The sequence below is a fragment of the Sphaeramia orbicularis genome, chromosome 22 (assembly GCF_902148855.1).
Source record: "Sphaeramia orbicularis chromosome 22, fSphaOr1.1, whole genome shotgun sequence".
In the NCBI taxonomy this organism is placed as follows: domain Eukaryota; kingdom Metazoa; phylum Chordata; class Actinopteri; order Kurtiformes; family Apogonidae; genus Sphaeramia; species Sphaeramia orbicularis.
The window spans coordinates 31,141,890-31,156,233 of NC_043978.1; the positions used below are offsets into that span (position 1 = coordinate 31,141,890).

At 34.3% G+C, this 14,344-nt stretch overlaps 1 protein-coding gene across 1 annotated transcript; it reads right to left on the reverse strand.

Annotated features, from left to right (window-relative positions):
- Positions 1-7,474: 7,474 nt before the first annotated feature.
- On the reverse strand, positions 7,475-10,485 carry LOC115413669 (fatty acid-binding protein, brain-like). Its single transcript, XM_030126688.1, has 4 exons — positions 10,323-10,485; positions 9,770-9,942; positions 9,574-9,675; positions 7,475-7,756 (listed from the first exon to the last, which is right to left on the reverse strand). Exons 1-4 carry the CDS (start codon positions 10,393-10,395, stop codon positions 7,706-7,708), a joined length of 399 nt encoding a protein of 132 aa, XP_029982548.1. The 5' UTR covers positions 10,396-10,485; the 3' UTR covers positions 7,475-7,705.
- Positions 10,486-14,344: the final 3,859 nt, after the last annotated feature.

Sequence of the window (14,344 nt, forward strand, 5' to 3'; positions counted from 1 at the left end):
AGTAAATGACACATTTTGGTGTTACTAACATATATTAACAAATACAACACTGCTTGTATTTGAAGTAACCTCATTGTAAATAGTAAAGGACTGAAAAATAGACAATATTTGCTATAAATCTGTTTTTATCCCTGAGAAAATTTTGTGTATTATTTGTCACTTCCATCTTCGATATGTTTGTGTATAGTAGTGACATTAAAAACATAGAAACGCACATTTCTTTTGTTGTCTCTTCTTTCTTATTTAAAGTACACTTAAAACTTCAGTGTGTAACATTTAGGGGGTTTAGAGGAGACCCATTATCATACTCATAATTATATACTTTATTATTGTATAATGTCCCAAAAATAAGATTTCTGGTGTTTGTGTTGCCTTAGAATGGCCTGTTTATTTCTACAGAGAGCCAGCATGTTTCAGTAACTCAGTCTTTTTTTTTTTTTTTTTTTTTTTTTTTACATTTTATACTACTAGATATACAGAGTTATGGTATGTAACTGTCACCATCTACTGTATATCTCACCAGAGTTAATACGTTATATAAAAATATTCAGACCTGTCACACCTACAGCTCGTAGGACTTCCCATTTCGGTTGACTTGCAATAATTATCACAGTAAATGCCAAATCAGTGTGTATTAGAAGTTTAAAGGTTGATTTTCACTCCAAGCTGAAGAAACCAGACAGTTATATGTGGTTTAAACTGATTATTTAGAGTAAGAATGTGATAATATTTAATAAATCTAGAGGCAGAACATTAAAACTATTATATTAAAAAAAAAAAAAAAACAGTGTTGGGTAAAAGTGAAAACAAACTGAAGCATTTTCTATGCATTTTGGATGACAAAGTTAACCATGAAACACCTGAATTCAGTGTATCCAGTACTTGTGTCCATATATTGTGTCTATTTAACCAAAGCTCAGAAGAGGCATAAAAAAAGATTGGTTTTGATGAAAGACTTTTTTTTGGTTTAAGAAGCCAATGTAAGGGAGGGTGAGATGAGGGGTATCCAGTTAGTTGCAATCTTCAACTTCACCACTCGATGCCGACATACTGCACCTTAACCCTTTCATGCATGAAATATGAGAACCTTAATCAACATTTTTTTTCCAGAGTGTTTTTAATCTACTTTAGGCATGAAAAAAAGAACAATTTTATCATACTCTAATACTAGTTTTTACTCATTTCATGGAAATAATACATTAAAAAAAATTTAAAAAAATAAACTTTTTGTTTAAGAAAATTAGCTGTTGATTTACACTCAAACAAGTTAGTACAGATCAGGCTTATCAAGAACAGCAAAGTCAAAGAAATGGTCTGAATATCAATGTAGATGATGCATGAGCATCACTGTGTTGGCTGATATCCTCCTGAGACCTAGGAAAGTGAAAATTTTCAGCTTTTTTACATTAAATAGTCATCTTGATTAGAAACTGCATGATGCAATAGTTTTTCAGATAAATTTTTAAAATCATTTATTTATTTTTTTAATAGAATGTTCTTTGCAACGAGCAGCATTTTTTTTAGTAAAACTGGCAAACTTTTGTCCCCTACAGAGGACAAAAATGCATTGCTGGGTCTCAGGAGGACATGGAACTAAACCCATGAACAAAGAAGAGAACAGCTGGAGAATAGGTGTCCACTGTAGTGACCACTATGCATGAAAGGGTTAAATAAAGTTAAATACTAGCTGATATTTCTATTTTGTCCCAGTGTCATATAAAATATAAACATTTATTTATACACTGTTGCCCAAGAAGTTGGAATCGATTTATTTTCCCTCTTCTCATGAGATGATTGTGACAATGTGATTTATTCTTGATAGATAAATTACTGGGACTCAGTATGGAATCACTGCACCAGGTCAAAGGGGATAACTGATGTGTATAAATAGGGATAAAAAGAGGAATGTGTTTGAAAACAAAATTTTTCCAACAGTGTAAATTGTGCTTTTTTTTTTATTAGCAAATAAACAGTCATTATACTTTCTGTTATTCATACTTGCATGTTGGAGAAATATTATCACTGTTAATTTAATGAACACATGTAAAATCTATAGTTCTATTCTGATCCAGGTGTTTGCTTTTGCATGTTACAAATGTATTTCTTTCCAATCAGAACTTCTTTAACCCATAAAGACCCAAACATCCACTGGTGACCATAATCATTCACTGATATAAAATGTTTAATGTCTGTTCATCCAATAATCCTATCAATCCATGTAAATAATTGATGTCAAATGCAGCTTGTCATCTTTTCATGGTCATCAGATATGACGTTCAGAGGCTCCGTAGTTACCGTGGAAACACTGTCATCTTCAGCAACATTGATTCACCAGCAAACCCATGGAGTTTAATAAATGACAGTGGTTGGAGATGCTTATTTTATGTTCAGTTTATGATATATTTTGGATAAAAATATATGTTTAATCTTCAATTTTCTCTATTTTGGATACAATAACCCTCAACTTTAATCTGAGGTTTTATAAACATCTACATAATCAGTACATTAAATATAGACAAATACCTGATTTTCCCTTAAAACTGAACTAAAACTAAATACAGAGAATATTATCAGAGTAAATGGTGATAAATTAGTTAGGAAACGTTAAAAATAGAAAAAAAAAAATATTTGAGACATGTCATAAAAGTAACACTGGGTCTTTATGGGTTAAATCCTTCACACTAGACTTTAAAAAAAAAGTGAAGTTACCTTTTAACATGAGCACTGACCAAATTAAAATCACTTCCACACAGTATGTGGTTGTGAACGGGAGATAGAGTCAGCACAAAGGAGGATCTAGAGTAGGTGGGCAGGTCCTTCTCTAATGAGGCCAGACAGAGGTTACTACAGGTCAGTCTCCAGCACTGACACAGATTTCACAGAGAAAAAGAGAAAAAACCCTGCTGCTCTTCTGGGAAGCATACCTAAACCCACCAAGGACAGAAGACGCTCCAGTAAACTATCATCCTACACCATCATGGAATACGATAAACTCTGTTTTTGACCTTTTAAAGTAACACAGTGAGATCATGCTGCTGTATAATCCTCAAACTCGTCTTTGAGCTGGATAATTAGGCACATGGATTTGCTTAGTGTTGTGAGAATCAGTGCAATTTTGGGTGTACTACAACTAGAGCATAAAGACGGGGTTCGATCCAAATTAATTCAGTGGGTAACAGCCAAATGAGTTCCACTCCAGTTACCACAGTTTCTTTGTGTCACTGTCTATTCAGAGGTAGCCAAAAACTTGGCAGCTTGTGCGATGAGATGAGAAGAATGACCTCTTGTAGTCCCACTGTTCAGTAGGCGAGACACAACTCACAGGGCAGTGACAGAGGGCTGGGGTCTGATTCTTACAGTGTGGGAAAGATGAAGGATGGAACCAATGAAATGTCCTTAAAATACTTGTACCAGGACCAGTGAATCTAATTCTTCAAACCTAACCCTCTTTGGAGACTTTTAACAGGTCTCAAGACTTCAGAGTGGATTGTATTCAATCTGTATTTCAGTATCAGTGAACTCACAGTTTAAGTTTTACATGTTTTTGTTGGTGCTTCTCATTTTAAAACCACTGATCTCTAGAGCAGAGAGGCTTTGGAAATATTCAAAGCATTTCCATTAAAACTGCTGTTACTCTGAGACTGTCTGCAATCATGACACCATTTTTTCCACAAATGCAGCCACATTTGTCCTCTTTCAGACCGTGTGGCAACCAAAGCCTTGGGATTTACACAATTTGAGCAATGAGCCTGAAAGTGATAGGAGTTCCATCCACCCACCCCTCTCACCCAACAGTAAATTAGAGCTGTTGATTCTGTTCAAATCCAGAGAATGCACTCTTTCTGTGTTGTAGTTTTTCCCCCACAATTTCATCTAAATCTTTATAAAATTCATATCAATACATTCAGCTATGTTTTCTGTCTCTGCTGGTGATCTGAAGTTCCCACTGTGTCTAAGAGGCCTCTGAGTGCTCAATTTCACAAAATATTGCTGTACCCACATAAAACGCAAAAATGATTACATCTCACTGCAAATGGTTCAATACACTGTTGTTTCTGGTGGATTTAGCAGCAAGTTTTAAGTGTTGATTTGTTTTGTCAATTTTACCACATGTTCCTGCTGACTTCTCCTAAATGTGTCTATGTTGTTAGTGATCTAACACACTGTAATACTCAGACTGAGTCTTAGGCCACCTCTAGGTTAGTTGGTTTCACATTGTCTTTTCTACAGATACAAAAAGAAAATACAGAGAATAATTGCCTTAAAAGGCACATAAACAACTGAACTAAATGGGCTCTAAAAGTTAAAGTCAGTGTTTATTGTGAACCCATGACAAGAAGCAGCACAAACAGAAACATCTGACATGTGTTAGATGAAACCCAGTGTAAAACATCAGAAAATTAATTGAACAAAAAGGGTTAAAGCCATATTAAATGTAAAGGGAAGTCATACTAAATACTACCACTATGGTTTATAGAAACTGTTTTTCCCTGTAACTTTAGTTTTTGCTGATGTACATACTTCACATATATCCAGATTGTATCTTAATACAGAGACTGAGAAATGCATATGTTCATTACAGCTTTACTAAACCAACAAACCTGATGTTTGCCCGGAGCTTTTGCACAGTACTGTAAATGATCTATATCTGAGGTCTTATGTGCGTATTTAGTACATGTGTACCCTGGTTAGTACATACACACCTTGTGTGCAACAATACGTACACAGGGTGTGTATGCTGCCTTCCTCCCACTGTCCAAAGACATGCACTTTAGCAGGTTAGCTGGTCAGACTAAAATTGCACATAAGTGTAAATGCAAGTCTCTGTTGTGTTCATCTGTACTGTCCCTGCGATGATTTGTAGACACATCCAGGGTGTACCCCAACTTTACCTGTTAGTAGTTGGGATAAACTCCAGCATCCTGCAGTGATGATGATGATGTAAATATGTACATAGTATTTAATTTAGAATTCAAATACTTTATTTATATAAATATTTATATAAATGCCAAATTTTGAATTTTTCTCTTTGTATTTTTCATTTTCACACGTGTGTTTTTTTCTATCTGTCTTTTGTCTCTGTGATTGCGTCTTATATGTTGCTGCTGTTAACTTTGAAATTTCTCCATGGTGGGATAAATAAAGTCTTATCTTATCTTATCTTATCTTATCTTATCTTATCTTATCTTATCTTATCTTATCTTATCTTATCTTATCTTAACCCTCTCAGAGATTAATCTTTTCAGAAAATGAATGAATGAATGAATGAATGAATGAACGAACATGTATGTACTGGGAGATAATGCCATCATTTTCTGATTTCTTCAGTCTGTCTGTCCAGATGAAACACAAACTGGAGTTTTTGGCAATCTTAGAAGGTGTAAAAGACACAAAAACATTAAAATACACTTTTAAAGAAGCTAGAGTTGTTTTCATGTGGATAATGGGCCCACACCGAGAAAAATGTTTGCAAAATATCAGTATTAGTGTGGACAAGCCATCAGCTTCAGCGTCTGTGCTTTACTGAGAAAAGTGACAGGAGTAACCATAGAAACCATTCACCTGTGCCAACATGGGAGGTGTCCAGAGTTCCACACTAACATGCTAATTAGTGGCTAAAACAGTACACAGGTTTCTTTTTAGTATGTCTGACACCATAGTATGAAACCAATAATATGTCAGCTGCATACTATTATAGTATGCAAACTCTAGCATAAAAATCCCCACAATGCAATGCAGTCACAGTGACAATGGACAATAACAGACGGCAGTAACAGAGCCCAGTGGCTGGTGGTCCGTAGTATTACACAGATGCTGGTGCAGTTTGCACATTTACAAAGTTACCATTAGAGTAAATAGTTTTACAGTAAAACAGTTAGTGGTATTTCCCAGATGGAAGTAGGGGTGAGGGTGGTTACCATGGTTACGTGCAAAGAAATAACATCGGTTCATGCCCTGAGCAGCATCTGGAGAGATACAGTCATGGAAAAAATTATTAGACCACCCTTGTTTACTTCAATTTCTTGTTCATTTTAATGCGTGGTACAATTAAAGGTACATTTGTGTGGACAAATATAATGATAACAACAAAAATAGCTCATAGTAGTTTAATTTCAGAGCTGATATCTATCCATTTTCCATGTTTTCTTGATAATAACCAAAATCACTTCAGTTCTTACATCAATATCTATGGCATTGTACTGACAAAAACAGTGCTTTTAGGCATTCCATGTTTTCTTTTCTGTCTGTTTTAGTCACATGATACACACAGGAGTTAGTACTTGATTGCATAACAGTTGTTTTTGATGACTTTGATGGTCTAATCATTTTTTCCATAACTGTATGTTGTACCTCATCATTGATGTTTTGTAGAGTAAATAGTATTGGATTTTGAATGGATCCATACACTTCATCACACAGTTCCTCCACTGTTAACCCTTTCATGCAAAATGGTCACTACAGTGGACAGTTATTCTCCAGCTGTTCTCTTGTATATTCATGGGTTTTGTTATTTTAGTTCCACATCAGCCAACACAGTGGACACTTATGCATCATCTCATACATTGTAATTCATACCATTACTGTAACTTTGCTGTTCTTGATAAACCTGATCTGCAGTAACATGTTTCAGTGTAGATCAATTATTTGTTAGAAAAAAAAAAGGTTGTTTTTTTTTGGGTTTTTTTTGGCATATTATCTCCATGAAAAGAGTAATAATTAGCATTAGAATATGTTAAAATGTGAGAAAACATCAGATTTTATTTCATTGTTTTAATATCAATTTCTGATATTGGGTTTTAAACACGTTTCTTTACTTCAAAAATTAAATCCATGGACATTTTTGTAACTCCATGAAAAAAAAAAAACAACTTGATCACATTGTTTTTTTCATGCTTATGGAGGAATAAAGACACTCAAGAAAAAAATCTGAACTAAGGTTCTTGTAATTAATGCATGAAAGGGTTAAACTTCCTTTTGTTTTTACTGATGAACAATGAACAGCAGGTACATTCATAATTCCTGTCGACATGTTCTGGTTGACAGATACTATGTTTAGACACTGAACCACTGACCGTCCTCTATTGGATTGATTCCCACTGACCACGTCCAGTTCAGTGTCCTCTCTCACCACTATCTGCCTGTCATGCCACGGTTGGCCCACGCCATCGAATGATGCCTCTACGTAATGACACCACAACTTAAACCAGATTATCCCGAGGCCGGTGACATCACTCGCCTCCTCCCCCCTCCCCTCCTCTGCAGCTCTCTGCCGTCCAAAGCCATCTGGAGGTTATTAGCGGACGTTCCCTGTCATGAGTTCAACGGCCACAGCCTGCACCGTCACCCTGCAGCTGTCACCTGGATCTGGACCATCACAGGGACAGGCCTGTTCCCACACTCCACTGTGACACAGGAGTCTGAACACAGAGTTGTACATTCTCCCTTTGAAAAGACTAAACTGAAACATCACACATTGAGCTTTAGACACATCCTTTATTGTTTCGTTTATCACAAGCGATACAAAGAATGAAACAGTTTAGCCTCCAACACCACGTTGGAATTTCTTACAAAAGATCTTAGAAAAGAATTCCCAAAATATTTATCTCAAGTATAAATCACTGCATATTGTAAAAACGACCGATACAAAATAGTTAGGGATGCTGGTTTAGTAATTGTTTGCAGTGCTGGGATGGTTTCTGGGTCTTTAGGCTTTCTCGTACGTACGGACCGCCTGGACGCCCTCAAAGGTCAAAGTCTGTCAAGAAGAAGAAGAAGAAGAAGCAGAAGTCTGTCAGAACTACAATAAGACAGAACACGCTGAACCATAACTGTAATCAGAAAATGTAAATGAAGCAGGTTTGACTCCATACACATGAGATGAATGAAACTGACCAAACTACTTTACAAATGGAAAGCATTATTTTTATTTAGTCTGTCAGTTTGTTCCCTCCTCATACATTTGTTTACAGAAGACATGAGAGCTTCAGTTTTTAATTAACTTAGTGACTTTTTCACCGACTTGAATTATTTATTCGTTGTTTCCTGTATTTTTGATGATAAAATTATAACTGTGGTGCTTTAGTGGAACATCTTTGGGATCTGCTTTTATTTATGACATTTTAAAAACTAAAAACAAGAAGTGATTCAGTTTGTGAAATGCTCTTTTAATTTTATTTAAACTTTTTTGTTCCATTTCTATGTCAGTTTAGTGTTGATTTTACAAGTACATGAGCAGTTTTACTTTTCCTTTCATTTAGATGAAAAAGGTGTACGAAATAATCCAGGATTTTGCAAAAATAACTGATACTGATTTGCTGTTGTTTGTTTGATTATTGATTTATTTACTGCTGGCTGTAAAACAAATGACCCCTCTGTGATAATAAAGATATTTGAACCTTGAAACCACTGATTATTCCAAAGTCCTGTATTGCAAAATCCTTTCATCCTTATTGGGATAAAAAAAAAAATGCTGTTATATTTAGTTCATGTTGCATTGTTCATTGGTGTGTATTAAAAGTGTATTTCAATCAAGTAAATGATCTTTAAGACTAGTTTTGTTTTAGTCATAGTTTTCATTCATTATAATAACATAACCTAACATTTGTGAATACGTTGTATATTACATAATTAATTCCTACTCACTCCATATCCATTTGTTCTCTTTCTTCTACCTTATTTTATTTAACTTATCTATCTATGATTATTAATTATACTTAATTTATGACTTATTTACCTGTTTTATTCATATATTTTAACTCTATTGTCATACATGGCACAAGAATTTCCTTCAGGATTAGTAAGATTCTGTCTTATATTTAGTTCATGCTGCATTTTTCATTGCTATTTTTCTTTTCTGTGTCTTAGAAAACCGTATTTAAATTAAATAAAGCCGCTACTTTTTTGTTTTAGTCATAGTTTTCATTGATTATAACCCTGTTACACATCCTATTACTCTTCATTTGTCAATTTATTTTCCTATACTGTACAATTTATGGCTCATTTATAGTCTCTCCATATGGATTTTTTTCTGCTCTTCTACCTTATTTTACATAATTTATCTATCATTATTATTATTCATAGTTACCGTTGACTTATTTGCTTGTTTTATTCTAATAATCTAACTCTGCTGTTAATATATGGCACAAGAATTTTCTTCAGGATTAGCAAAATTTTGTCTTATTTCATGTTATATTTAGTCCATGATGCATTCTTCATTGATATTTTTCTTTATTATATAGTAAAGTGTATTTCAATTAACTAAATTATTTTCATGTCTGGTTTTTATTTCAGCCTTGTACATAGACTTCTCTTTATTTGTCAATATATTCGTCAAATATTGTACAATTTATGGTTAATTTACAGTCTCCCCTTATGCATTTTTTTCTTCTCTTCTACCTTATTTTACTTCATTTATCTCTGGTTATTATTCATACTTAGTTTTAGACTTTTTTACCTGTTTTATTCTTGTATTTTTTAACTCTGTTGTCAATACGCGGCACAAGTTTTTCCCATCAGTGTCATTAAAGTTCGGTCTTATCTGTATCTAATATTACATAATGTCATTCGTCTTACCATCACCATCTTCCCATCCTTGATTTCTCGGACAAATTTGGTCTCTTTTCCGTCCCACTTCTGCGTCTGGACAAATTTGTCTCCATCCATGGTGAAAGTGGACTGCAAACCAGAGACATGTGATTTACACCCACTCCACTCACCATCTTTCAAACCCAGTTATTGTGTAAAAACCTGAACCTGTTGGTGGACGTACTTTGACGTGGCGGTCATCAGGAGTGGTCTCATCAAACTCTTCTCCCAGTTTGGCTGAGAGCTCAGTGTTCCTGAAGGTGCTCTGGGTCTTCACCACCACCTTGTCTCCATCCTGGCTGATTATAACTGTGGGTTTGGTCACATTACCCACTTGTCTTGTGGCAAAACCAACACCTTTGCAAAAACACAAGACAAATACATAAGAAAGTACTTTTTTTTTTATAGAGCATCGAGTCATAAAGTGCTTTACAGTGCAAAATGCAATTAAAATACAATTAAAATGCTATAAATACAGTTAAAATACAATTAAAATGCAATAAATACAGTTAAAATACAATTAAAATGCAATAAATACACTTAAAATACAATTAAAATGCTATAAATACAGTTAAAATACAATTAAAATACTATAAATACACTTAAAATACAATGAAAATGCTATAAATACATTAAGTGCAGTCAGTTTATAACCACTAGTGTTTCCTCCCTTCCGAATGATTCCACATAAACATGCATCCATGCATTTTGCAGTAAATCCTCCACAGTTTGCTCACCCAGTGCTTTCATGTAATCATCAAAGTTCACGCTGTCCACCAGTTTCCACGTCGCGCAGAAAGCATCCACCATGTTGCAGCTGTTATTGGTCCCGTTCCGTGTCAAACTGTCACGCAGCCTCTGTTCTCCGTGTAGTGAGTCCTGCAGATTGTCCCACTGCCAAATTAATACTGTGAAGGAGGGCTGGAGCTTAAGCCGCGGCGTGGATCTGAGTGGATGTGTCAGGTCCGATCTGAGCCCTGATTGGTTAGATTTAGAAATGGACTGAATGGGTTTATTCTGTGGAAAAAATCTCCCGTGTGTTCATTACTATTAACGAGGAGAAACAGTAGGAAGGCAGCCCTTAAAACACGGTTAGCTGTAAATATAGAATACATATATAAATATTCACCAAAAAAATAAATAAATAAATAAGACTTTAAGATACTAAGAAGATAATAAGACGGCTTACCTTGTAATTACTAAGTTTGTAAAGATGAAGCCTAGACATAAGTTTAAAAAAAAAAAAAAAAAAGTAAATAAATAAAATCATAATTAAAAATAAATAAATAAATACTAAAAATAATCAAATGTATTCTGTTTTGAGGGACTAGCGTATTGGTGGAATTGTATTGTAGCCACCAAAAATAAAAAAAATATAAATAAATAAATAAATAAATTGGACACTAGCTTGAAAAATGAGAAAATATGTGTTGATTATGGTAAAAGTGAAGCCTAGTTATTAGTTATTAGGGCTGTGTAATGGCAAAAGACAAATAAATAAATTAGACTGCTTACCCTGAAATTACTAGGTTTGTAAAGATGAAGCCTAGGCTTGAGTAAAAACTAAATAAAATAAATAAAATCATAATTAAAATAAATAAATAAATAAATAAATAAATAAATAATAATCAAATGTAATCTATTTTGAGGGACTAGTGTATTGATGGAATTGTATTTGCAAAAAAAAAAAAAAAATTTGAACACTACCTTGAAAAATGACAAAATATGTGATGATTATAGTAAAAGTGAAGCCTAGTTATTTGTTATTAGGGCTGTGTAACGGCAAGAAGATACCAACATATCAACATGAAGGGGATGCAATTTTAATAGATTGCTATACTATAAAAAAGCTAATCTATCTATCTATCTATCTATCTATCTATCTATCTATCTATCTATCTATCTATCTAAACATAGTCATAATAATGGTAGAAAATTTTGTTTTTTTTTTTAATTGGAAAAATGCAGTGCACTGAAAACTGTGCCTCACCCATACAGCCAAGTCTTCCCCAAACTGAAGGAAAATCCACGCACTCGGACTGTATGAAGTCGTCTGAAAATCTTGGAAAAATGTGCATTAGCAATCTTTTTTAATTATATAATTTGCTTCATACATGTTATAATATAAGCATACTGAGGTAACTAATTTGGACATTTGTAGTAATGATACTCTAATATACAGAACCAAGGCTGTAAAAATCTGGTTTGTCCCACATTAACATAAGTTCCTACAGTATTTTACTTTGTAGCATATTTCCTTCATGGAAATACAGAGGCTGAAAACAAGAAAGAAAAATACTATTTATGATAGACTTGGTGATTAATCAAAATGTGTCCCAAATTACCAGAATGATTGGCACAAATGATTAAAAAATGTTTAAAAACTGCAAAACATATTGTAAAATACAGATGACAAGGGACAAATGAAAGGAAAAACCTGATGAATAAGAATCTGCAGCTACATTAACATGAAACATCAGTATTTAGCATTGTATACGTTTATTGTTTGTAAAATTTCAGCAGATACAAGTTGACTCAGATGCAAACATCCCAACTTATAATAGAGTAGCTCGGTCTTAATGTAACCATAATCCAAAACACTAATAAATGATATCACATGATGCAGATTGTAGTTTGCTGTTGCTGAGTTCAATGTCAGTCTTTTGCATCTGCTTCACCAAAAAAAAAAAAAAAAAAAAATTAAAAAATCTAGTTGCAAATTCTTGGCACAGATCAAGGCCAGATTAATATATGTAACAAAATCAGCAAGCAGCATAAACTCTTCATAACAAAACTGAAAAAAAGAACAATTCATATCACAAGTATTTGTCACTTTTCACATAATTTATATACAGATGTTTTAATTCCCTGAAGTTCACACATAATGCATGCAAAGGAAACATGAAACGTTCCAAGGTGAAAAAGCAATGCAGTAAATCAGAAGAATAAGAATAGAAAACTTCTAATTCATTTTTAACTGTTGATTTTGTGGAGTTCTTGAGTGTGAATTCACCTTTTGCCAAAGTTAAAGTGTGTAATATTTAATATTATTTAGAGGTGAAGTGGCAGGTTGCAATAAAATGCAACCCCCCCCCAGTGTCTCCTACAGCGGTTCAGAAAACAAAATACAGAATATTTGATGCATCTGGCATTTGACGGTTTTGTGCTCTTTAGTTTTTAGATGATACGAAAAGCTAAACGAGAGCTAAAACACAGACTGCAGAGATGTTGAATTCTGGACACGCTGGACCATCTAAAAAAAAAAAAAAAGTACATAGATACTTTAAAGTGGCTTTACAGTCGCGTTACATCCAAAGCGCAGTCCCCATATCGTTGAAGAAATACTCAGTTCATTGTAAAAGAGTGGGTCATTGAAAAGAAAAGTGAATACCGTCACAAAGGAGAGCAGAGGTAGAGGTGGAAAGGCAGAGTGAGGTAGAAAACAGAGTAGCGCTGAGGCTTCTCCACAAATTTAAGGCCTGTCTCTGCTCTCCATTCAAAACATTTAAAGACCACCCACTACGGCCAAGATCTGGTTCTGGATCTTGTTCCGTTTTTTCTTTACAACCAGGCGATAAACAAACTGTATGACCAGAACCAAGTGATTGATCTGAAACAACATATTTTGGTTTGTAAAAGCAGGCATTGGACACGTGTTACTAAAAACTCTGTTACAGTTAGCGTCCGTGATGTGAAACCCCTGCGTGTGTAATGATACCAGTTTCTACCTTAACAAATCAGAATATCTGCTGCAAAAAGGCTCCGCAGAGGCTCGTTTGGACACAACTTGTTCAATAAGTCAAAACGTAAAAGCAGGTGGGTATGAGTGTATGGTTTTAACCCTGACTGCTACAGTTTCTACAGGACAGTATTTAAGAGGAAAACTGCACTTAGCATCGACTTTAAGGTGTCAAGAAAATGTACATACTGTTCATTAGAAAATCCATGCTGTAAAAATCGTACAATTCTGTACAGTTCTTCCTAAGGATCACAGTGGCTTCGTATACCCCATGGAAAAGTTTGGCTGTATAGACACTGAATGAAATACTCATACCCTTGTTTTGAGGAAGCAATACTGATGCATAGGCGTAATGCATTTTACAGTTATACCTCAGCAAATCATGACACACAGGGAAAAGTGTATGGTCCTGATTTTTGTCAGTTTACAGATTTCTGCAGAAAACAGTAGCGTGTAGAACATACTCACATGGTGGACATTTTCCTGTCATGTCACACTAAAGGGGTGAAGCTCAAATACTCTGATCAAAATAATGAGCTCATGCATTAAACTTGTATAAATCCCAAGGAATTAGGGTAAAGTGTTATTATTACACAACTGAGGAGGAGATCAGACAGTATTTCATGGTAAAATGACATACTTTATCACCTATTATCTGTCAGCTGCTAATGTCAGTATTCAAACCCTTCTGAGAGTGTGAAAGGTGTACATTAATTCTTAAAATGCACTGGATGAAATCAGTTTGTCTAAACAATTTGCTGGTTTCCATATTTTTTTTTTATAAGTTTAGCATTTGAGAATTTAAATGACTCTTTCCATGAATCTGGGTTTATTGTGGTATCTAGCACTTTACCAGCTTTTTTTAGACCCAATAGTAAAGGAGAAATTTAGACATATTTCGCCTCCAGGATGCACCTAATGATGACCTCAGATAAAAATTATACTCTTGCTCTGAGCCATCACAAAATTAATGAATTTTTAATAAAATATTGGGGCCAAAAATAGGACCAAAATTGGGAC

Bases quoted from the DNA above. Each gene is read 5' to 3' on its own strand.
- LOC115413669 (XM_030126688.1), bottom strand. From the start codon at position 10,395: ATGGTGGATGCTTTCTGCGCGACGTGGAAACTGGTGGACAGCGTGAAC. The intron at 9,943-10,322 runs GTGAGCAAACTG...GTTTTTGCAAAG, and splicing joins TGATTACATGAAAGCACTGG to GTGTTGGTTTTGCCACAAGA. The intron at 7,757-9,573 runs GTAAGACGAATG...TCTTCTTGACAG, and splicing joins AGGATGGGAAGATGGTGATG to ACTTTGACCTTTGAGGGCGT.